The sequence below is a fragment of the Budorcas taxicolor genome, chromosome 9 (assembly GCF_023091745.1).
Source record: "Budorcas taxicolor isolate Tak-1 chromosome 9, Takin1.1, whole genome shotgun sequence".
NCBI classification, from domain to species: domain Eukaryota; kingdom Metazoa; phylum Chordata; class Mammalia; order Artiodactyla; family Bovidae; genus Budorcas; species Budorcas taxicolor.
Window position 1 is genome coordinate 53,407,210 of NC_068918.1, and position 25,581 is coordinate 53,432,790.

A 25,581-nucleotide genomic window follows, 5' to 3' on the forward strand; every position below is an offset into this window, starting at 1 on the left:
TCATTCATTCCATTCACTTAAAGCATCATCTTCATGTCCAGGTATATCTGTTGGTGACTGGTCAAGAGAAGTTGAATCTTTGTATCTCATTGAACTCAGTTCAGACTGTATCTCAGTTGCTGAGGCCTTTGCCCCCCAGAAATCTTTGACTGCCGTCCTGGAAGAAAAAAAATTTTTTTTAATTTTTTGAAATGAAAACTGAAACTTTAGTTTTCTGTATATAGAAGTGCCTCCTTGTTGTTGTTGTTCAGTCGCTAAGTCGTGTCTGACTCTGCAACCCCATGGACTGTAGCCCACCAGGCTCCTCTGTCCATGGGATAACCCTGGTAAGAATACTGGAATGGCATGTCATTTCCTTGTCTGAGGGATCTTCCCCACCCAGGAAGTAAACCCAGGTCTCCTGCATTGGCAGATGGATTCTTTACTGTTAAGCCATCAGAGAAACCCACAGAAGTGCCTCCTTAGTCAGGATTTATTTCTATTTTGCAGTGCATCAGCTGCATTGTGATAGTAGATGAGCCCTCAGATATGCCAGGGGGTGATACTCATGTAGGTATTAGAAATACTCTCAAATGATGAACTAGTAGTTCATAATCACCACATTTTAAAGTTGTGATTATTTTCAACTAGTATGCAGGTCAGGAAGCAACAGTTAGAAATAGACATGCAACAACAGACTGGTTCCAAATAGGAAAAGGAGGACGTCAAGGCTGTATATTGTCACCCTGCTTATTTAACTTATATGCCATGAGAAACGCTGGACTGGAAGAAGCACAAGCTGGAATCAAGATTGCTGGGAGAAATATCCATAACCTCAGATATGAAGATGACACCACCCTTATGGCAGAAAGTGAAGAAGAACTAAAGAGCCTCTTGATGAAAGTGAAAGAGGGGAGTGAAAAAGTTGGCTTAAAGCTCAACATTCAGAAAACTAAGATCATGGCATCTGGTCCCATCACTTCATGGGAAATAGATGGGGAAACAGTGGAAACAGTGTCCGACTTTGTTTTCCTGGGCTCCAACATCACTGCAGATGGTGATTGCAGCCATGAAATAAAAAGATGCTTACACCTTGGAAGGAAAGTTATGACCAACCTGGACAGCATATTCAAAAGCAGAAACTTTGCCAACAAAGGTCCGTCTAGTCAAGGCTATGGTTTTTCCAGTGGTTATGTATGGATGTGAGAGTTGGACTATAAGGAAAGCTGAGTGCTGAAGAATGATGCTTTTGAACTGTGGTGTTGGAGAAAACTGTTGAGAGTCCCTTGGACTGCAAGGAGATCCAACCAGTCCATCCTAAAGGAGACCAGTCCTGGGTGTTTATTGGAAGGACTGATGTTGAAGCTGAAACTCCAATACTTTGGCCACCTGATGCAAAGAGCTGACTCATTGGAAAAGACCCTGATGCTGGGAAAGATTGAGGGCTGGAGGAGAAGGGGACGACAGAGGATGGGATGGTTGGATGGCATCACCGACTCAATGGACATGAGTTTGGGTGGACTCCGGGAGTGTGATGGACAGGGAGGCCTGGCGTGCTGTGATTCATGGGGTTGCAAGTAGTCGGACACGACTGAGCGACTGAACTGAATTGATTTTCAACTAGACAACACAAATATTAATTCAATAAACTTTTTGCTTTAACAACTACTACATAAAATTGTGAAAACTGCCTTTAAAAGTTTTCTCATGGCTGGGGATCAAGACATGAGATCAGGTAGCTTGAACCAGGATTGTCTCAGGAGGAATGAAGAGAGTTGGACAGTCTTGAAACCTGCATGAGAAGCATAATGGACAGGGCCTTAGATTCACTGGACAGGGAGGGGCAGACACGCAGATTTTTTTTTATCAGGGGTAATGGTTTAGTTGCAGTTCTTCACCTACCAGTTTATAATTATGAAGATCAGTACAAAGATCACAAATATGCAGATAATAACTCCTATGGTCAGCACAAAAACTAGGACTGCATCAGTGTCTGGTTGGCTTGCTCTTTTCATCTGTAATTCTAGAGAAAAAAAACACATAGTAATGATTATTACTACTGGGAAAAAAAAGGAAATGAACATCTAAATGGGAACTTTATATCTGGAAAAATACTCTAGAAATATACAGGGAGAATTAGTGGAAAGTGTTAATGAACTTTCTCTGCACGTTAGAAATGTTCTTTACAAACATGCAGAAAGGTTCAAAGAATCTGACAATAAACATTCTGCATTTCCACCACCTAGATACTACCATCAACATTTTATCCTTCTATTCATGCTTCTATCAATCCACTGACCCACCTTATTTTTTTTTTGATGCATTTCAAGATAATTTGCTAATGTCTACACACTTCTTACAGAATCAAGAGAATATCATTAACTAGAGTTCAACATTTGTTTATATTTTTTCTTTTGAGGTAAAATGTACAGACTCTGAATTGAACAACAATCTTAAATATGTTATTTAGTTATGGAAAATGCAAACACACATATGTAATTCAAATCCCTAAAAACACACAGACTATTACTCTACCCCAGAAAGTTTCCTTGAGCCCCTCCCAGTTAATCCCTGCCCAAACCTTCAGGCACAACTACGGTCCTGATTTTCTTTTCCACATAGATTGGTTCTGCCTGATCTAGAATTTCATAGGAATGGAAACATTCATTATACTTTCTTTTGTGTAAGGCTTTTTAACTCAGTATAATGTTTTAGAGATTCAACCATAATTGTTGCATGTATCAATAGTTTTTTCTTTTTTATTACTGGGTAGTATGCTTCAATTATTCAGTCTCCTGATGGACACCCACACTGTTTCAGTCTGGGGTTATTATAAACAAACTGCTATGAACATTCTTATACAAGTCATTCTGTGAACACACACTTTCACTTCTTATGGATAAATACCTATGAGTGGAACTGCTGGGTCATAGGGTAGAGGTATGCTTAGTTTTCTAAGAAATTACAGGATCTTTTCCCAAACTGATCATACTTGTTATACATGGTTTATTAAATTTTTTCATGGATTTTATCTTTTCATTTTTCTAGTGATTCCTTTTAAAAGCTGAAGTTTTTAAATGTTTTAATGTAAGTTTCAGGTGTACAGTATTATAATTTGATATCTGTATACAGTGACTCCCACCACAAGTCTAGTTACTGTCCATCACCATAAAGTTGCCTCTTCCCATCATCCATTTCACCTACCCTAAACCCCCTTCCCCTCTGGCAACCAATAATCTGGTTCTCTGTATCCATGAGTGTGATTCTGTTTATTTTTTTAAATTCAACACACAAGTGAAACCTTTATATCTGTCTTTCTCCATCTGACTTTACTTCACTTAGCAGTAACACCTTTCAGGTCCATCCATGTTGCAAATGTCAGGATTTCATTCATTTTCTGGCTGAGCAGTATTCTATTTTGTGTATGTGTGTGTATACATATCTATATCTTGGCTGTTATAAATAATGCTTCAGAGAACACAGAGGTGCATATGTCTTTCTGAATTAGTGTTATGTTCTTTGGGTAAATATACAGAAGCAGAAAAGCTGTCTCCTATGGTTATATTATTCTTAATTTTTTGAAGACTCTCCATACTGCAAAAGCAGTGGCTGTACCAACAATGTACAAGGGTTCCCTTTTCTACATATCCTCTCCAACATTTGTTATTTTTTGTCTTTTTTGATAGCAACCATTCTAATAGGTATAAGGTAGTATCTGTGGTTTTGATTTGCATTTCCCCAACTAGTGATTTTGATCATATTTTTATGCATCTGCTGACCATCTGTATGTCTTCTTTGGAAAAAATATCTATTCAGATCCTCTGCCTGATTTTTATCAGTTTTTTTTTTTCATCTTGATTACTGTGAGTTCCTTATACATTCTGGCCTATTAACCCCTCATCAGAGATACCATGTACAAATGTCTCCTCCCATTCTGTAAGCTGTCTTTTTGTTTTGATGATGGTTTCCTTTGCTGTGCAGAAGCTTTTTAGTTTGAAGTAGTCCAATTGTTTATTTTTGATTTTGTTTCCCTTGTCTCTGCAGTTAAATTTACAAAAACATCGCTAAGACCTATATCAATAAGGTTACTGCCTATGTTTTTTTCCTAGGAATTTTATGATTTTAGGTCTTACGTTCAACACTTTAATCCATTTTGAGTTTATTTCTGTGTACAGTGTAAGACAGTGACCTTCTTTCATTCTTTTGCATGTGGCTGTCAAATTTTCCCAATATCGTTTTTGGAATATGAAGTTTTAAACTTTATGAAGCCTAATTCATCAATATTTCCTTTTATGGTGACTGGTTTTTGTCATATCTAAAAGGGAAGCCTTGTCTACTCCTGAATCATACAGATACTCTTCTATGTTTTCTTTTTTAAGCTTGATTATTTTAGCTTTTATTAATACATTTAGGACTGTAACACATCTCTAATTTTTGTATTTGTTTTAATATCCAAATACCACTTTTAAATCAGCATTCTCTCCCATATCTGTCTGCTATTCCTTATTAAGGAGACAAAACAAGTCTACCATATGTATTATAACACTGCTACATTGTAAGCTGATAAAAATGCAATTTATAGCAAATGTTACTTACTTTTGAATTATATACCTTTCTTATGGCTCTTCCTGGTCCCTAAATCATAGACTCATAAAAGATTCATGTGGGGAAGGTCCAGAAAGATCATCTGATACAATTTTTATACAGATAAGTAAACCAACATCCAAGGAGATTTAATGATTTGTGAAAGCTAGGTTTTATGTGTTTTAATATTTTAATTTTGATAAGTAGCATTCTAACAGGGGCTTCCCAGGTGGTAGTAGCGGTAAAGAATCTGCCTGCCTATGCAGGAGATGCAAGATTCGCAAGTTTGATCCCTGGGTCAAGAAAATCCCCTGGAGAAGGAAATGGCAACCCACTCCAGTATTCTTGCCTGGAGAATTCCATGGACAGAGAAACCCAGTGGGCTACTGTACATGGAGTCATGAAGAGTTGGACATGATTGCCTGCACACACACACAACACTCTAACGGACTTGGTCTCCTATTCAGGCAATCTCAACTGCTTATTCATCTTGATTTTCTTTCTATTATTTAAACACTATGAAGTATAATTTTCCATTTTTATTAGTAGTTCAAGAGCTATAAACTCAATTTAGTAATCTCATTAAATACTTCCAAGTATGATAAACAATTTTAAAAAGTTAAAGTTAGTCACTCAGTCGTGTCCAACTCTTTGTGACCCCATGGACTGTAGCCCACCAGGCTCCTCTGTCCATGGAATTCTCCAGGCAAGAGTACTGGAGTGGGTTGCCATTCCCTTCTCCAGGGCATCTTCTCAACCCAGCAATCGAACCTAGGGTTCCTGCATTGCAGGCAGACTACCGAATGAGCCACCAGGGAAGCCAATTTATATCATATTTACATTCTAACATTGTTAAATTTAAAAGTTTTTAACTTTTGATAATTTTAGGCTTATAGAAGCAGTGGAATTTTTAAGCTCAAACAAAAAAAAAAAAAAAAAAAAACTTTTAGGATTAAAACTTGAGGGGAAGAAATGCAAAATTTCTTTCCATTTACCCACTACCCTGAAATACTAGTCAAGAGAGGTGGAAAATGAGAGGTATCAAGATTCTGGTTCATTTTAATGGTAGTCTTTTTGCAAGGGTCCCTTAGAGTACTTTTATGTCTAATAAAAAAGTTTCTATTTCTGTTGAAATTTTCTAATGAAAAACAGACTGAATTTTGATGCTCTTACATTTTAGAAAAACTAAGCTTATGCTTGTATTAGTTTTTGAAGGCCACCATAACAAAGTACCACTAACTAGGGGACTTAAAAACAACAGAAATATGTTATCTCACAGTTTTGGAGCATAAATGTTTGAATACCAGGCATTGGTAAGGCCGTGCTCTCGCCAGTGGCTCTGGGAAGGATCCTTCCTTTACTCTTCCAGGCTCTGGGAGCCCCAGATGTTCCTTAGTTTGTGACAGTGTAACTCCAGTTTCTGTGTCTGTCTTCACATGGCTGTCTTCTCCCCATGTGTCTTGAGTCTCCACGTGTTCTCCTCTCTCATGTTCTGTGTTTCTGTGTCCAGATTTCCCTCTTGTCACGAGGACACCAGTTAAACTGGATTAATAGCCCACTCTTCTCTAGTATGTAAGATCGTGTCTTAACTGAATTAACTATACCTGCAACAACCCTATTTCCAGACACCATCACACTCTTAAGGTAGACAAGTTTGGACTCGAAAATATCTTTTTAGGGGGACATGATTCAATCAAAATAATGCCTAACTATAAAAGACAATTATTGTGGAAGTGAAAAATCTGTCATATGAGGGAATGGATGGGGCATTTTCATTAATTAAACCATATCTACCCTGAAAATATTTTAATCATGTATTTGTTTCAAGCCAGTACCATACTGTGAGCACATTTATAGCCAAAACATTTGTCTGATGTCTAAAACAGCCAAAAGGGTCTGTCACAGCAGTATACCCAATTGTCCTTTTTAAAAGCAACTAATAGATAACAACATTTTCTGCAAACATTTTGTCAGCTAACCAGTGCATGTGCTAAGATGGCAGAGACACCCCACCAGTCCTGGACAGCTATGAGAGAGAAAAGTCAACTTGTCTCACTTGCTGACATTGGGGACTGTGCCCCAGTCCTTAGCTTACACCTGTTGCCTCTGAATCACAGGAAGAGCTAACCACCACTAAGCAGTCCTAACAGGACTAAGCTGGGGGACACAAACTGAGAATAGCTCTCAAAACCTTTAATAGCCTGAACTGTGATTCACTGAGATCTTTTTTAGTTGATGATGTTCGGTCCTTTTTTGCCTTTTATTGACATTATTCTTTTAATAACACCTAGTATATCCCAATATAGGACTACGGTTATTAGCTTTCACTATAAAGATTTTTTTAAGGATCCTGAACAATAAAGAAAGTTTACAGTTTATTTTTTAAAATCACCTCCAAAATACCTCAGCTTGTTTCCAGTTAAAGGACAGTGAAGTGGTAGTCGCTCAGTCGTGTCCAACTCTTTGCAACCCCATGGACTGTAGCCCGTCAGGCTTCTCTGTCCATGGAATTCTCCAGGCAAGGATATTGAAGTGGGTAGCCATTTCCTTCTCCAGGGAATCTTCCCAACCCAAAGCTGGGATCAAAGCTGGGTCTCCTGCATTGCAGGCAGTCTTTATCATCTGAGCCACCAGGGAAACTCACACAACCTTGTAGAAAAGTCTTAATGGTATAAAACTAGTGGTTCCTAAAACGTGATCTCTGGACCAACAGCAACTAGGAACTTGTCAGAAATGGAAATTCTTGTCCCAGTCTCACTCAAGATCTACAGATGCAGAAACTACAGGAGCTGGGCTAGTGATCTGTGTCTCAACAAGACCACCATGTGATTCTGATGCTCTCTGAAGTTTGAGATAGACGCAAGTCAAAATGTTGCCGGGTACTTACCAGTTGTTGTATAGATTGTGAATCTAATAGATGCTACTATTTCATTATTATCCAATGTTTCACACTCAAAAGCCTTGGGGTGAGTATCCCTGTGAACTTCCAGGATTGCTGAATCATTTGCGAGTATAATGGCTTGCTATTTTAAAAGAAAAAAAAAAATCATTATTCTTCATGAAAATCTAAGATCAGAAAATAATTTATTTCTTATAACAAAATAAGAGTCACTTTCTCTCAGTCTAGGACAGTAATTAATTATGCACATATATTTTAAAGTCAGACAGAACAAGTACCAAATTTCTGACTGTGTAAATCAGAAGGAGTTACTCTCTGCATCTCAGCTACAGTTGGTCCTCCATATCTTTGGGCTCCACATCAGTAGATTCAACAAATCATAGATTAAAAATACTCAGAAAAAAAGAATTTCCAGAAAGTTCCAAAAAGCAAAACAGGAATTGGTTGCACAGTAACTCTTTACTTGGCATTTATATTGCATTTACAAATACTTAAATAGCATTTTCCAACACAAACCATTGGAAACCTCTGTTTGTTTCCATGGCAAACCGTTAAATATCATGGTAATCCAAGTCTATTCCATGAAAAGTAATGCTGAAGAAGCTGAACAGTGCTATGAAGATCTACAAGACCTTCTAGAACTAATACCCAAAAAAAGACATCCTTTTCATTACAGGAGACTGGAATGCAAAAGTAGGAAGTCAAGAAACACCTGGAGTAACAGGCAAATTTGGCCTTGGAGTACAGAATGAAGCAGGGCAAAGGCTAATAGAGTTTTGCCAAGAGAACGCACTGGTCATAGTAAAACCCATTTCCAACAACACCAGAGGAGACTCTACACATGGATATCACCAGATGGTTGACACCAAAATCAGACTGATAATATTCTTTGCAGCCAAAGATGGAGAAGCTCTATACAGTCAGCAAAAACAAGATCGGGAGCTGACTGTGGCTTGGATCGTGAACTCCTTATTACCAAATTCAGATTGAAATTGAAGCCAGTGGAGAAAACCACTAGACCATTCAGGTATGACCTAAATGAAATCCCTTATGATTATACAGTGGAAGTGAGAAATAAATATAAGGGACTAGATCTGACAGACAGAGTGCCTGATGGACTATGGATGGAGGTACATGACTTGTACAGGAGACAGGAATCAAGACCATCTCCAAGAAAAAGAAATGCAAAAAAGCAAAACGACTGTCTGAGGAGGCCTTATAAATAGTTGTGAAATGAGGGAAGTGAAAAGCAAAGGAGAAAAGGAAAGATATACCCATTTGAATGCAGAGTTCCAAATAATAGCAAAGTGAGATAAGAAAGCCTTCCTCAGCAATCAGTGCAAAGAAACAGAGGAAAACAATAGAATGGGAAAGACTAGAGATCTCTTCAAGAAAATTAGAGATACCAAGGGAATATTTCATGCAAAGATGGGCTCAATAAAGGACAGAAATAGCAGGGACCTAACAAAAGCAGAAGATATTAAGAAGAGGTGGCAAGAATACACAGAAGAACTGTACAAAAAAGATCTTCATGACCCAGATAATCACGATGGTGTGATCACTCACCTAGAGCCAGACATCCTGGAATGTGAAGTCAAGTGGGCCTTAGAAAGCATCACTATGAACAAAGCTAGTGGAGGTGATGGAATTACAGTTGAGCTATTTCAAATCCTGAAAGATAATGCTGTGAAAGTGCTGCACTCAATATGCCAGCAAATTTGGAAAACTCAGCAGTGGCCACAGGACTGGAAAAGGTCAGTTCTCATTCCAATCCCAAAGAAAGGCAATGCCAAAGAATGCTCAAACTACTGCACAATTGCACTCATCTCACACGCTAGTCAAGTAATGTTCAAAATTCTCCAAGCCAGGCTTCAGCAGTATATGAATCGTGAACTTCCAGATGTTCAAGCTGGTTTTAGAAAAGGCAGAGGAACAAGAGATCAAATTGCCAACATCCGCTGGATCATGGAAAAAGCAAGAGAGTTCCAGAAAAACATCTATTTCTGCTTTATTGACTATGCCAAAGCTTTTGACTGTGTGGATCACAATAAACTGTGGAAAATTCTGAAAGAGATGGGAATACCAGACCACCTGACCTGCTTCTTGAGAAAGCTGTATGCCGGTCAGGAAGCAACAGTTAGAACTGGACATGGAACAACAGACTGGTTCCAAATAGGAAAAGGAGAACGTCTAGGCTGTATATTGTCACCTTGCTTATTTAACTTTCATGCAGAGTACATCATAAGAAATGCTGGGCTGGATGAAGCACAAGCTGGAAACAAGATTGCAGGGAGAAATATCCATAACCTCAGATATGCAGATGACACCATCCTTATGGCAGAAAGTGAAGAGGAACTAAAAAGCCTCTTGATGAAAGTGAAAGAGGAGAGTGAAAAAATTGGCTTAAAGCTCAATATTCAGAAAACTAAGATCACGGCATCTGGTCCCATCACTTCCTGGCAAAGAGATGGGGAAACAGTGAAAACAGTGACTGACTTTATTTTTCTGGGCTCTAAAATCATTGCAGATGGTGACTGCAGCCATGAAATTAAAAGACACGTACACCTTGGAAGGAAAGTTATGACCAACCTAGACAGCATGTTCAAAAGCAGAGACATTACTTTGCCAACAAAGGTCCATCTAGTCAAGGCTATGGTTTTTCCACTGGTCATGTATGGATTTGAGAGTTGGACTTTAAAGAAAGCTGAGTGCCGAAGAATTGATGCTTTTGAACTATGGTGTTGGAGAAGACTCTTGAGAGTCCCTTGGACTGCAAAGAGATCCAACCAGTCCATCCTAAAGGAGACCAGTCCTGGGTGTTCATTGGAAGGACTGATGTTGAAGCTGAAGTTCCAATATTTTGGTCACCTGATGCAAAGTGCTGACTCATTGGAAAAGACCCTGATGCTGGGAAAGATTGAGGGCAGGAGGAGAAGGGGACAACACAGGATGAGATGGTTGGATGGCATCACTGACTCAATGGACATGGTTTTGGTAGACTCTGGGAGTTGGTGATGGACAGGGAGGCCTGGCGTGCTGTGGTTCATGGGGTCGCAAATGGTCAGACACGACTGAGTGACTGAACTGAACTGATATAGCACTTACAATATATTATATATAATCTAGAGGTGATTTAAAGTATACAGACAGAAGTATCTGTTATATGCAAATGCTATATAATTTGCCATGTTATATAGTAATATAATACCATGGTATTATATACTAATTCCATGTTATATAAGAAAATTGAGCATCTCTGATTCTGGTATCTGAAGGGGGTCCTGGAGTCAACTCCCTGAGGAAACTGAGCAACAATTGTACTTATCTGCAAAATGCGTATAATGATGGGAATTACCTCATAGATTGTTATATGAGTAAAAGAAACTCTAGCAGTTGGTGTATATCTGGCATTTAATAAGCCCTCAACTAATGTTAGCTACTGTTATCATTATACAAGTATTATACATACAAATGAAAACCTTGCTTCCAAAATAGAACACTTTATATAAAATAGATGCTTCTAAGTTCTGATATAGCTGGCCCTATACATACATAAAGTTTTAGCCCTACTAAGAAATGAAAAACAATTTAAATCCCAATAATAATAAAGTTGTATGATTTTTACTTCATTTTTGCAAACTGCTTTTGAAGAGAAAGTCCTCTGAGAGTCATCAAGCACTGGGAAACAAATCTTAAGACTAACTGGAAAGCACCAAATTATATACATTCATTACTCACCTGGTCTGGCCTTAGAAGTCTCCAAATATATTTGAAACGGTTTTCAGGAGATGTATGAACACATGCAAGCCTAACACGTTCAAGGCTTTCTGAAATTGGTCTTCCCCCTGAAAAAAAATTACATACATATATACCAATGGGCCTTGTGAATTGCTTTATACACAATACTACTTTTAAAAGTCACCCCAATTTGAAAAGAAATTACATGCTGTAAGTTAGTAAACATATTACTGGAAGTTTGACTGTAGGAGCAGGAAGTCGTCATGGATGCAACGATGAAGCACGGAAGAGGCAAGTAAACACCATACCTGTCTGTTCCTTTGGCAAAATAAACTATAGAGAAGAGACAGTAAGGGCAAACTACTTAGTGATCTATTAAACTCTGAGATATACTTACTAGCGGCTGCCAATTTTCTGGTTAGGAACAACCCCTCCCCTGTCCACCTCTTTCTGGCTTAGAGATAATGAAGCCTCAGACTAGTGAAATTTGATACAGAAAAGCTCTCAAAGTTCCCAATTTAGAGTTTACCAATCTACTGATAGACTGTCACAACCACAAGGTCAAAAGTATTTCTCTGGAGGATAGCTTCAACCAAAACCTGAGTGCAGTAAGGTTCCAGTGTGCTAGAGAGAATGTACGCTCAATTTAGACACAACTGAAAAAATGTAAAGAAAAGTAGAAAGACCTATAACTGTCTGGAGAAGTGGAATTTTAAGTTTTGTTATGATTTCCTTTCAGTAAATCATTTTGATCATCTCCCTCCACTCAAGGCAAACTGAGGTTAAGGATATCTCCCCAGAGTAAACATGGCCCCTCTGTCTCCCTCCAGTATAAAGTCCAACTCACAGCCACAATCTACTGGTCCACGACATTCTTCCACTCGTACGATACACTTGGATTCACCACCAGGGCATCCGTTTGTCAATATAACTTCTCTAATACCAATACCTTTGATAAAAGAAATTGGCAAATGTTAAAAGAAAAAAGAAGAATTCCAGGGTTATTTTATTTTTCCACCTAGGTCATTTTGAAACTTTTCTCCTAATTTCAGAAATTAAATTCCTAAATTCAAGGTAATAACATTTAGAGATGGCTCAGCAGGTAAAGAATCAACCTGCAATGCAGGAGACCTGGGTTTGATCCCTGAGTCAGAAAGATCCCCTGGAGAAGGGAATGGTTACCCACTCCAGTATTCTTGCCTGGAGAGGAGCCTGGTGGGCTACAGTCCATGAGTTCAAAATGAGTAGGATACAAGTGAAGTGACTGAGCATGAACACAAGCACTTTGAATTATTTCATAAAACAACATTTTCCAAAATGAGTCACATGAAACACTAGTTCCTCTGGTTGATAACATAGGAAAAGAGATTCCATGATTAGTTACATTTGGAAATTATACATTAAATTAAAATGAAATGAATCTCCTCAGAATTTTAGAGGACCTTTTAATATGCTAGTAAATGAATGTGCTATTATGTGTAAATTTTCATTGATCAAAGATGCAAAAGTTTTACATGCTAACATTTTTGAGATCTGAATGCATTTTAGAATTGACAGCATGTCAAGAATGACAGTATTTTTCCTTTTTAGAGATGTATAAAATGTGCTTATTACAGCTAATAAAGCCTACTACTGAAATAGTAGAAAGCAGTAACACACAGGATCTTCCAAATTTATTTGACCATGGAACTTTGGAATGGGGGGAGTTGGATCTTGCAGAGGAAATTACATTGTAACATAAATGATGCTTTTTAACACCTAGACTGATAAAATCTCTGTATTAAATTTATCAAGATAGACTTCATGACCAGACCTCCATTTTCAAAGTGATAACTCTTGTTAGAATTGCCACACATTTCTTAAGAAATCAAGTCTTTACTGACCCATCTCAGATCTCCACTGAGTTTGCCCTACCAACACCAGAAGTGAGAGAGATGATAAAAGCTGGTTAAAAGCTGGTTTAGTGACATGCCGAACATGTCCTGTGATGAGACTGTGCTGTCACAGGCTAAGGAGTAGTCCATCTTCATATTCTTCCTACCAAGTTCCTTCTTTCAGTCCCTGTAAGATGTTAATCATACCACCCAATCTCAAAACAAGGGTAAGCTGAAGTCTAGAGATGGCTTCAGTTCAGTTCAGTCACTCACTCATTTCTGACTCTTTGAGACTCCATGGACTGCAGGATCCCAGGCTTCCCTTCCCATCACAAACTCCCAGAGCTTGCTCAAACTCATGTCCATTGAGTCAGTGATGCAATCCAACCATCTCATCCTCTGTCATCCCCTTCTCCTCCCGCCTTCAATCTTTCCCAATCTTTCCTAACGAGTCAGTTCTTCACATCAGGTGGCCAAAGTATAGGAGCTTCAGCTTCAGCATTGGTCCTTCCAATGAATATTCAGGACTGATTTCCTTTAGGATGGATTGGTTTGATCTCCTTGCAGTCCAAGGGACTCTCAAGAGTCTTCTCCAACACCACAGTTCAAAAGCATCAATTCTTCAGCATTCAGCTTTCCTTATGGTCCAACTTTCATATTCATACATGACTACTGGAAAAACCATAGCTTTGACTAGACAGACATTTGTCAGCAAAGTCATGTCTCTGCTTTTCAATATACTGTCTAGGTTGGTCATAGTTGGGGTTCCCTTGTGGCTCAGATGGTAAAGAATCCAGGAGACCTAGGTCTGATCCATGGGTTGGGAAGATACCCTCAAGAAGGGAAAGGTTACCCACTTCAGTATTCTGGCCTGGATAATTCCATGGACTGCACAGTCCATGGGATTGCAGAGTCAGACATGACTGAGCAACTTTCACTTTCACTCTCTAGGTTGGTCATAGCTTTTCTTCCAAGGAGCAAGCATCTTTTAATTCATGGCTGCAGTCGTGTGTAGTAATTTTGGAGCCCAAGAAAATAGTCTGTCACTCTTTCCATTGTTTCCCCATATATTTGCCATGAAGTGATGGGACCCTATGCCACGATCTTAGTTTTTCAAATGTTGAGTTTTAAGCCAGTTTTTTCACTCTTCTCTTTCACTTTCATTAAGAAGCAAGTCTTTAGTTTCTTGCTTTCAGCCATAACCATGGTGTCATCTGCATATGTGAAGTTATTGATACTTGTCTCTGCAATCCTGGTTCCAGCTTATGCTTCATCCAGCCCAGCATTTCGCATGATAGATTCTGCTTATAAGTTAAATTAGCAAGGTGACAATATACAGCCTTGATGTACTGCTTTCCCAATTTGGAACCAGTCCTTTGTTTCATGTCCGGGTCTAACTGTTGCTTTTGACCTGCAAACAGGTTTCTCAGGAGGCAGGTAAGGTGGTATTCCCATCTCTTTTAAGACTTATTCAACACAGTCACGGAGAAGGCAATGGCACCCCACTCCAGCACTCTTGCCTGGAAAATCCCATGGACGGAGGAGCCTGGTAGGCTGTGGTCCATGGGGTCGCTAAGAGTCAGACACCACTGAGCGACTTCACTTTCACTTTTCCCTTTCATGCACTGGAGAAGGAAATGGCAACCCACTCCAGTATTCTTGCCTGGAGAATCCCAGGGACAGAGGACCCTAGTGGGCTGCCGTCTATGGGGTCACACAGAGTTGGACATGACTGAAGTGACTTAGCAGCAGCAATAGCAGCAACACAGTCAAAGGCTTTTGCATAGTCAATAAAGCAGATGTAGATGTTTTTCTGGAATTCTCTTGCTTTTTCTATGATCCAATGGATGTTGGCAATTTGATCTCTGGTTCCTTTGCCTTTTCTAAATCCACCTTGAACATCTGGAAGTTCTTGGTTCACGTACTGCTGAAGCCTAGCTTAGAGAATTTTGAGCATTTCTTTGCTAGCATGTGAAAGTGAAGTCGCTCAGTTGTGTCTGACTCTTTGTGACCCCATGGACTACAGCCTACCAGGCTCCTCCATCCATGGGATTCACCAGGCAAGAATACTGGAGTGGGTTGCCATTTCCTGCCCCAGGGGATCTTCCTGACCTAGGGATCAAACCCAGGTCTCCCACATTGCAGGCAGACCCTTTAACCTCTAAGCCACCAGGGAAGCTGCTAGTGTATAAGAGAAGTGCAACTGTGCAGTAGTTTGAATATTCTTTGGCATTGTGTTTCTTTGGGACTGGAATGAAAACTGACCTTTTCCAGTCCTGTGGCCATTGCTGAGTTTTTGAAATTTGCTGGCATATTGAGTACAGCAGAAATAGATGTTTTTCTGGAACTCTCTTGTTTTTCCCATGATCCAGCGGATGTTGGCAATTTGATCTCTTGTTCCTCTGCCTTTTCTAAAACCAGCTTGAACATCTGGAAGATCACGGTTCACGTATTGCTGAAGCCTGGCTTGGAGAATTTTGAGCATTACTTTACTAGCATGTGGGATGAGTGCAATTGTTTGTGGTAGTTTGAGCATTCTTTGGCATTGCCTTTCTTTGGGATTGGAATGAGAACTGACCTTTTCCAGTCCTGTGGCCACTGCTGAGTTTTCCAAATTTGCTGGCATATTGAGTGCAGCACTTTCACAGCATCAGCTTTCAGGATTTGAAATAGCTCAACTTGAATTCCATCACCTCCACTAGCTTTGTTCGTAATGATGCTTCCTAAGGCCCACTTGAGTTCACATTCCAGGATGTCTGGCTCTAGGTGAGTGATCACACCATCGTGATTATCTTGGTTGTGAAGATCTTTTTTGTATAGTTCTTCTGTGTATTCTTTCTACCTCTTCTTAATATCTTCTGCTTCCGTTAGGTCCATATCATTTCTGTCCTTTTTTGTGCCCATCTTTGCATGAAATGTTCCCTTGGTATCTCTAATTCTCTTGAAGAGATATCTAGTCTTTCCTGTTCTCTCATTTTCTTCTATTTCTTTGCATTGATCACTGAGGAAGGCTTTCTTATCTCTTCTTGCTACTCTTTGAAACTCTGCATTCAGATGGGTTTATTTTCCCTTTTTTCCTTTGCTTTTCACTTCTCTTCTTTTCTCAGCTATTTTTAAGGCCTCCTCAGACAACCATTTTACCTTTTTGCATTTCTTTTTCTTGGGGATGGCTTATCAGTCTCCTGGACAATGTCATGAACCTCCATCCACAGTTTTTAAGGCACACTCTCAGATCTAGTCCCTTAAATCTATTTCTCACTTCCACTGTATAGTCATAAGGGATTTGATTTAGGTCACACCTGAATGGTCTAGTGGTTTTCCCTACTTTCTTCAATTTAAGTCTGAATTTTGCAATAAAGAGTTCATGATCTGAACCAAAGTCAGCTCCCGGTCATGTTTTGGCTGACTGTATAGAGCTTGGCTTATAATACAAGAGATGGCTTATAATCTGTTGATTTATCATATAAGAGATGGCTTATAAGAGCGTGTTTCAGTCTTCAGAGTGCATGCAAAACACCTGAGATATACTAACATGCAAATTATGATGCAGTCAGTAGGTCTGCAGTAGGTCCTGAAGTTCTGAATTTCTCACAAGCTCTCAGGCTATGCTGATGTAGCTAGCCTGTGGACCAAACTTTGAGAAGCAAACAAGAGAGTCCTCCATACGAGATAAGGAGAGGGAAGGTTGGATGGGGAAAGGTCTCTTTTGATTAAATGAGATTCTTAAGAATGGCTGCAGAATGGCTCCATTTAAATTTATGAATAGTACTTCTTTAGGGGGATAGTCTTATTCTGAAATGCATAAATATTTTCCAAGCAGGTATTTTATGTATTTATTTATTTAGTCAAATAGAGTTCATTGCAATGATGTGTGTAGGTGTGACATGTAAGTCAATACTTAAAAATATGCTTGTGTGTTCCAAGAAAACAAGACTTTTTGAATGCTAAAATATTGTTTTGGGAGTTCAACAGAATTTTCACTAAAGCATTTTTTTCTTTTAAATAATTTTTACAGATTGAAAATATTTTTAATAGTTAAATATTATAGATGTGAAATACTGCCTTTTATGGTTTATTTTTAGAACTTACCACCATCTGACATATTACATGTTTTACATTATGGATCTCTTTGACTCTACTAAAAATATATTCCATAAAGGCAGAGAGTTTTCACTGCTTTGTTTACTGCTGTATTCTAACACCTATAATAATACCTGGCACATAGTAGGCAAAAACTTAAAAAGCAGAAAACAAAAACTAACTTGTTGAATGTGTGTTAGACACTCAGTTGTGTCCAACTCTTTGCAATCCCAGGGCCTGTATGTAGTCCACCAGGCTCCTCTGTCCATGGGATTCTCCAGGCAAGAATACTGGAGTGGGTTGCCATGCACTCCTCCAAGGGATCTTCCTAACCCAGAGATCCAACCTGGGTCTCCCACACTGCAGACGGATTCTTTATCATCTGAGCCACTAGGGAAGCCCAAATTTATTGAATAAAGATATATAATTTCTGAAGTACATCTTTAAAGAGTAGCACAATACCAATTATTAGAATTGTCATAAAAATCATTCTCTGTGAGAATTTCACAAGTAAGCAGAATAAAAATATAAATTGCAAATGAATAAATACAAGATTATTACATAGATTCCTCTCATCTCTGACTCTGACTGACCAAGAAATTAAGGTAAAAAAACAGGTTTAAAACTATCTCAAGAGACAGGAAGTAGAATAATTGTTGCAAGGGATTGGGCTAAGTGGGAAATTAGTGTTTAACTGGTACAGAGGTTTCAGTTTGGGATGATGAAAAATTTGGGAGTGGATTGCAATAATGACTGCATGACAAAATGAATGTGCTTAATGTCATTAAAATGTACATTTAAAAAATGGTTAAAAGTGTAAATTTTGTTAAGTTTATTTTAGCATCATTTTTAAAACCTTATCTCAAATAAAAACAATTTAGCTATAATTTTTGACCAAAAAAATAAAAACCATACATAATGTTTTGATCTGTATCTGCATGGACTTTGATTTCTTCCCCTCTGGTTTTTGTTTTTCCCTTCTGTCACTATCTTTTTCCAAGGCAGACTCTATTTAGAATAAACTTAATTACATTGTGAATTATCTACTGTCTTCTTAGTATATTAGTCTACAGTGGTTCTCAAAAGATGGTCTTTGAAAAAGCAGCATCAGCTTCATTTGTGGACTTACTTTTGAAATATAAATTCTTAGACCTCATTGAAGGCCTAAGTGAGTCATAAATTTTGAAGTAGGACTCACAATCCATGTTTTAACAAGCCCTTCAGGCACTTATGGTGAACACTTTTAAGTCTGAGGTGGTGCAATGGTAAAGAATTCACCAGCCAATGCAGGAGATGTAGGAGATGCAGGTTCGATCCCTGATTTGGGAAGATCCCCTGGAGAAGGAAATGGCAACCCACTCCAGTATTCTTGCCTCAGAAATCCCATGGACAGAGGAGCCTGGTGGGCTATAGTGCATGGGATCACAAAAGAGTCCGACACAACTAAGCACTTGCGGTCTTATTCCAGCACATGTAGTCTTAATACTTATATAAGAGATTTTACGTCCAATTTCTATCCAAGGAATGATCAAAACAAATCACAGTCTTTGAATATTATTTTTCCCACAAAGCCAATACCTCTTTTTTCTAAGACATGACATATAAAATGGAAAACTGTAGAATTTAGAATAAACTATTTTAAAAAGCAAATCTTTTGATAGATTTGCCAACACAGTATGTGGAAGACCTCTGTGAGATGCATCAGAAGACCTTTAATCTTCCAAACCTGTGAGATAAAGTTTTACTCTTGTGAAAGCAGTTTATGTGCTCACCCCCGCCCCACAAAATAATAATATGTATATATTACAGAGCTGGCTTAAAATAAGATTTAGAGGTTATGAACTGAAAATATCCTCCCTTAGAAAGCAACCAGTTTGAGTTTTGTGTGTAAATCACAATTACAAACAGAAAGAGATGCACGATAGTACACTTTGTCCCCCCATCCCCACTACAATGTTATTTATCTGCTCTATGTTACTTACCACATGTAACGGTGCACATCCCAAATTCTACTTCTTTGACTATCGTCCTATTTGAAACTAAAAATAAATGCAAAAATACATTATTTAATCATAGGGAAACTTTTCTAAGCGAAAAACTCTTACTTGGAGATGGAGGATATAAGCACTAATCATATGGGAAGCAGACATTTAAAAAATTGTATTAAATCAGAAAAGCAATGCCATTACTAGTACATCTTCTATTACTGTTTAAATCAAAAGAAAGCTAAACCTTTAAAGAATTAAATTAGGAAATAACTTGCAAAGATTTATATTTAAACCTATACATAATTTTTAAAATAATGCTTTTCATCAGTTTAATATATGGTGAGTTAAAAGTTATATAGAAGGTCAGAAAAATTACAAAAAAATAAAAATTAAAAAAAAGCCTGCCAATTATAGGGCCCAATTTTTTCTATTCTCTACTTTCCAAAAAATTTTGAGTGTATTATTTCTATCCAAAAAGAAGCCTTCATGCTAAGTATTCATTAAAATTATGTTATAAATTGGTTCTACTCATTCTCAGGTTAAGATGGTAAGTTACTCCTAAGAATTTATTTCAACATTTTATTTAGCAGGGTGATCAAGGAATTTACAAGTATTTGAGTAGTTAAAAATTATTGGTTTTAAATCTCATGTTTCTCTTTTTCTAATTGTTCTGCAATTTGACATGAATTCTACTAGCTGTATATAATCAATTCTTGCTCACTCAGATTAGGACTAAAATCTCAAAAAAAAAATTAAATGAGGTGCTAGAAGGTAATTTTTAAAAGGCATGATGTTGTGAGGCAACAACATTTATTACATGGGAAAATGCATCAAAATTGGAGTCCAAATTGCTACTTCTACCACTAATTAGCTATTCTGAGTTTGGACAAATTCCTTAAACTGAGTCAGGCCTAATTAACCTCTTGTAAAATTTGGAAAGGAGAACCTATATCACTAATATTATTGTAAGAATTAAATGTGATAACATATATGCAAGCATTCTGTATATCATTTAGCCTTCTAAACATGCCTAAGATATAACCTCACTCACATTTTATTCATTCATTTGTAATTACTAATTCTATGTAAGTCTAGGATTTTTTCCATTTTGATTATTATAATTTTTCATAAACACTTCTATACTTACAAGCACCAAATACAGTGCCTTGAATATACAGTAAACAAATTTATACTTGATGAATATACAAGTAAATTAATATTGACTTTGTGAAATTGGATTATCATGATGATCGATTCTGAATTGACATTTTTGCTTGAAATGTTTGGATACGTTCCGCTGGTACATTAAGAAATACAAATTAAAAGCCAAATCTTAAAAACAGAAAACAAGAGTATGCAAATGAATACTAGACTACCTTAAATATAACCTCTTTCCAAAAAAATAATTTATCAGCTCTGCTATGCTACTTTAGGAAAGTTGCTAATACTTTAGTACTTCTAACTTTAGAAAAAAATGAGAGTCAGTCTAATAGTCTCTAAAGTTCCTTTTGCCCTACTGGACATTCAATAACTTTCTTTTTTGGTGGAAATCCTATAGCAGTGGGTCTGGGAAATTTTATGTATCTTGACTTGTGTGGTATTTGTCAAAATTTCCCATTATATACCTGTGAATAAAAAGTATGGTCAGTTAGGTTTCATGTGTAACTTGTTAAACAGTAAGATCCACTGAAGCTAACTGATTGGTTGGTGTCATGTGTTATTAGTGATCTGTCACAGAACTCTGTCCTGTTCAACATTTTTATGAATGATTTGGAAAATACTGATACCACGGTGACTGAATCTGGGGATCATGCAAAACTAGGAAGGACAAAAAAAAAAAAATTGAAGCTAAATCTGGATTTAAAACTGACAGGGTGGAATAATGGGCAAATCTAACAAAAGGAAATGTCAGAGGATCAAAAACTTCTGCACATACAGCTGAAAAGTCAACTGTTCCCAAAATACTATACAGGCTATCTTAATTTGATAGAACAGGTGAAAATGAGTGAAGAGTTCACCAGGAGTCAAGAGAGTGATAAAGCTTTCCTAAAAATCTACTGAGTCTTTGACCATGCAGATAAAAGCTTGGCATCCACAATGATGTAATGATCCTGATCTCTTTTGTTCTGGCCAGATCCTAAAATGTTCTCTTCAGTTCTGTACAGCACACTTTAACTGTTGGTATATACCATCAAAAATCAATTTTAATTTTTGAGCAAACTTTCTCATAGTCTGTTTTTAGTTTTTCTATATTTTGAAACATTTTGTTATTTTATCATCCATAATGATAGATTTCATTATTGCTCATCAATTATTCCCAACTCTATTTAAAAAGAAAAGACTAAATAAAATGGAAGAATGGTGGGGCTGTCTGGGAAAGATGACATAACTGTGAAATAAATCACAGCTTTTACATCATCCTTTGTTTTCTTGCTACTTTGTCCAATGTATTGTATAATCTCTCAGGAAGATATAAAATAAATCTAAAGGCACCTTTCTCATAGTCTATTTTCAGCTTTCATTGGACAGAGTTGAGATTTTTGAATTTTTCTTTTTTGTTTGTCTATAATGGCAGAGAATAAGAGTGACAGAGGAATACCATTCACAGTTATTGGATGAATTAGAAGATAAATGCAAAGAGAGAGCAACACTTTAGATGCTAATAGTGAAGTTGACTCCATAAGCAAAGTGAGAGATGTTATCTTAAATAAATATTCTAGATGAATTTTCTTTTCACTCAAGAATCAGTGAATGAATATTATATTTTGAAGGATGAGAAGGATATATGCTATTCTCATCTAGTTGGTCTTTCAACAGGAAGAACTTGATTCTAAAATATTTGGGGAAAACAAGCCAGACCATATTATTTTGTTAAAAAGGATGTGGAGAGTATTCTTTTTAGATTTATAAATGCCAATTAGAATGATTAGTCCAATGAATTTTATTCATTTCTATGTAATCTGTTTTCTTTGATCACCTTTATATACACACCTGCCATCATGATTTGTTCATTTACAAGTCTTATCAAGTAAATGTTGGGAAAGAATACTCTCCATATCTTTGAAATTATGGAACAAACAAGATGGCAGTCTTCTATTGAACAAAATATGTGCCTTCATAGATTTCAAAAGTACTGTGTTTTGGCAATGCCAGTGCAAAAAGAAACCAAAGTAATGATAAACTAGAATCTGTTAGGGATGTACTTGAAATCTGGAATCAGTATTTACAAAATGGATACATTCCAGATTCATGCATAACAGCTGATGAGCATTCAGCTGCATTCAGAGTACTTTGCCCAATTAGGGTATGTATTCCTTCAAACCCAAGAAATATAGAATAAAAATTTGGAGCTTTCCAGGTTTAAATTCTTATTATTACAAACAACTTATAATCTCAAATAAGTTGTTTTCACTATCCCTTTACTTTTACATTTGCAAGTCATTTGTAAATACCTTAAGCTTTATATATATACATAAATAATGATGATTGCTTTTACTGGTCTGCTGAGGGTTAAAAGGGACTTTGCCAAATTTTAATTAATGATTCTGGAAATTTTTAGATCTCAGATATCTTGGATTAAGTTCTGGATTCTCATTCTCCCCAGAAAAAAAAAAAATAGCTGCACATATAATTGTATATATTAAATGGTACAAGAGCTCCCTGAAGTTCAGAGGATGAAACGGAGAAACTGAGAGAATAACTTGCCTACATTTGAACTGAAATCTAAGGCATTATAACTCCATCACCTGCCTACACTCTAGCATTTTACAACTATCCCTTAACCAGTTTAATATTGTTAACTCAATTACTTTCAAAACAAAAGCAACTATGCTTCAGAACGCTCTTTTCTACCCTAGTCCTCTTTTCACATTTCCAAAGTAGAGGACCTCTCCAAGCTCTCTTACATGTAACCTTATCAAGGTAATACAAACCTCAATTACACCATTAACCTCAGACAGTCAATTTCTTTATGTCACTGAGGGTCACTGTCATCAGGATATAAAAGAATGACTGATAAATACCTCACCTACTTGATACGTATAGGAGGCAGGAGACTGCCAAAGATATTAAAAAGAATCTCAACTGGGTCATTTACAGAGGGAGGAGAATCATTCTCCTTTAGATGACTGCAAACCTGCAACTGACCTTTCACCTACCAGCATGTGAGCTAACTAATCAATATCCCAGCTTGTTAAGTTTTATTGCTTAATGAGCCAGGAGAATAAAGCAAATTTATGTATCAAATATAGGCTAGTCTTCTTTCGTTAAAATGTATATCATTTAACAAAGCCTCTAGTTGAATCCCTTGATAGGTGTTTTCTACTGCCACCCTTTCTTTGTGATTCGAAGTTGAACTTAAAACACCATCACACTGTAGAGGGGCTGCATGAAACTAACAGAGGTTTTCTGGGCTATTCTGTCAGCACCTTGATTTATCTAGATGTGTCACAATGAAGGGAATTTGGAATTCCCTTGAGTTCCAATCCAAAGGGCAAATGTGAAAAGAGACTTCAGGCAATCTGCACTGAAAAAAAAAAAAAAAAAGCTACAGAGGGAACGTCCCTGGTGACTCAGATAGTAAAAACTCCGCCTGTAATGCAGGAGACGAGACCTGAGTTCCATCCCTAGAGCAAGAAGATGCCCTGGAGAAGGAAATGACAACCTACTCCAGTATTCTTGCCTGGAGAATTCCATGGACAGAGGAGTCTGGTGGGCTACAGTCCATGGAGTCGCAAAGAGTTGGACACGACTGAGCAACACACACACACACACACACACACAAACGGGAAAGAAAATCATAACTGCAAGTGGGTGGAAGGTTACTTTGTGACTCCTACCCTTAGAAAATTAAGCATCTATTCCCTTGTCCAGAGCAATATTTAACATTTCTGTAGCAATTTCTATATACATGCTAGTTTATCTTGCTGAGGTTTTGGAGAATTAGCACATCCTTTTTTGCAGGGCCATTAAGTTTGCAATAATGTATACATTTGGGGCTGCTTTCGAGAAAGCTTTCGAGAGTTAACAGACGTTAACTTGGGTAATTCTCATCTTCCTCAAAAAGCAGGGAAGGCTTTGCCTTCAACAGGTGCCTCTGGGTCCCCGCCAAAGAGCCTCTCACCCTCACTATCATCCTCGGGCTCAGCCTGGGGCTCGTTCTCCGCCTCGCTGTCATTCTCGGGCTCCTCATCGCCCTCCGGTTCGCCCTCGCCTTCGCGGGCCAAGCTGGGATCTTGGATCGCGGTGACGTTAATTCCGCACGTTGACTGGAGGCCCGCCAGGAGCAGCCAGCCGACTGTCAGCAGCAGCCTAGCAGAGCAGCCCGCGCCCCCGGATCTCATGGTTCTAGGCCCGGACGGCTGCCCAAGGCGCAGTCGCAGCCGCCCGCTCCTGACGAGTGGTGCGTAAAAAAGAGGAGCCGCCAGACTCCGAACGCCTGCACCGTGCCCCAGCAACCACTGGGGCGTCACAGGTCGTCACCATCTCCCGCAGCCCATAGAACACGTGCAAGGCTTCCAACATGGCGCGCCCTGGGCCACTTCCGACGGCGCTCGGGCCACGCCCCACCCCTTCCAGCGTTCCAGGACGTGTTGCTTCACTGGGCGGGGCCACGCCCTCACTCTTCCTCAGTTAGCAAGCTTCGCCAAGCGCCCTGGGTGATTTTTCTTACTCACCGTGTGTATTTTTGAAAGGTGATGTCTCCTTTCTAAACCAGACTCACTAGAACCGTCGAGTATGCTCCCTGTGACTTGGCTTCAGATTCCTTATGCACAGTATCCAATTCCGTGTGTATCAGGCATGATTCATCTTGTTAAGCCTTGTCAAGTAGGTTGCCCCAAACTTAATCCGTAAGAGCCGGCGAGGCTTGATTTGTAGAGGATATAGGGGCTACACTTTCACACTCTGATCCGAACACTCTTGTTAATGCACCTCAAGCATGTACTCACGTCTCAAGATTTTGTGCAGTGCTGTCAGCTCCACATGGGACTTCACTGAGCTAGAATGCCAGGTGGCGTGGGAAAGGAGGGGAGGGGAGGATGTAAGTATTGTCAAACTAGTTTTCTCCATTCTGTATTCGGAGAGCTGATGTTTTTGGAGCCAAATATCGGACTTAATCTTTGTTCCTTGTGAATGTCTGTCTTTGTGCTTTGGGCCTATTTTTAAAATCTCGTTGAGATTCTTTTAGAGGCTGATTTTGTTACCTTAATATATTTATCCCAAGTTTGATTTGGAAAATGTTTCCTTCAGATCAGTAACGAAAATGTTTCAAAGGGCTAATAACAGAGCACTATATTGAAAAGCAGAGACATTACTTTGTCAACAAAGGTCTGTCTAGTCAAGGCTATGGTTTTTCCAGTGGTCATGTATGGATGTGAGAGTTGGACTATAAAGAAAGCTGAGTGCTGAAGAATTGATGCTTTTGAACTGTGATGTTGGA

General features: G+C 38.2%; 1 protein-coding gene across 1 annotated transcript; it reads right to left on the reverse strand.

The window, feature by feature from the left end:
• Positions 1-24,484, reverse strand: SPACA1 (sperm acrosome associated 1). Its single transcript, XM_052646100.1, has 6 exons — positions 24,265-24,484; positions 12,048-12,149; positions 11,201-11,307; positions 7,451-7,586; positions 1,882-2,002; positions 1-157 (listed from the first exon to the last, which is right to left on the reverse strand). Exons 1-6 carry the CDS (start codon positions 24,482-24,484, stop codon positions 1-3), a joined length of 843 nt encoding a protein of 280 aa, XP_052502060.1.
• Positions 24,485-25,581: the final 1,097 nt, after the last annotated feature.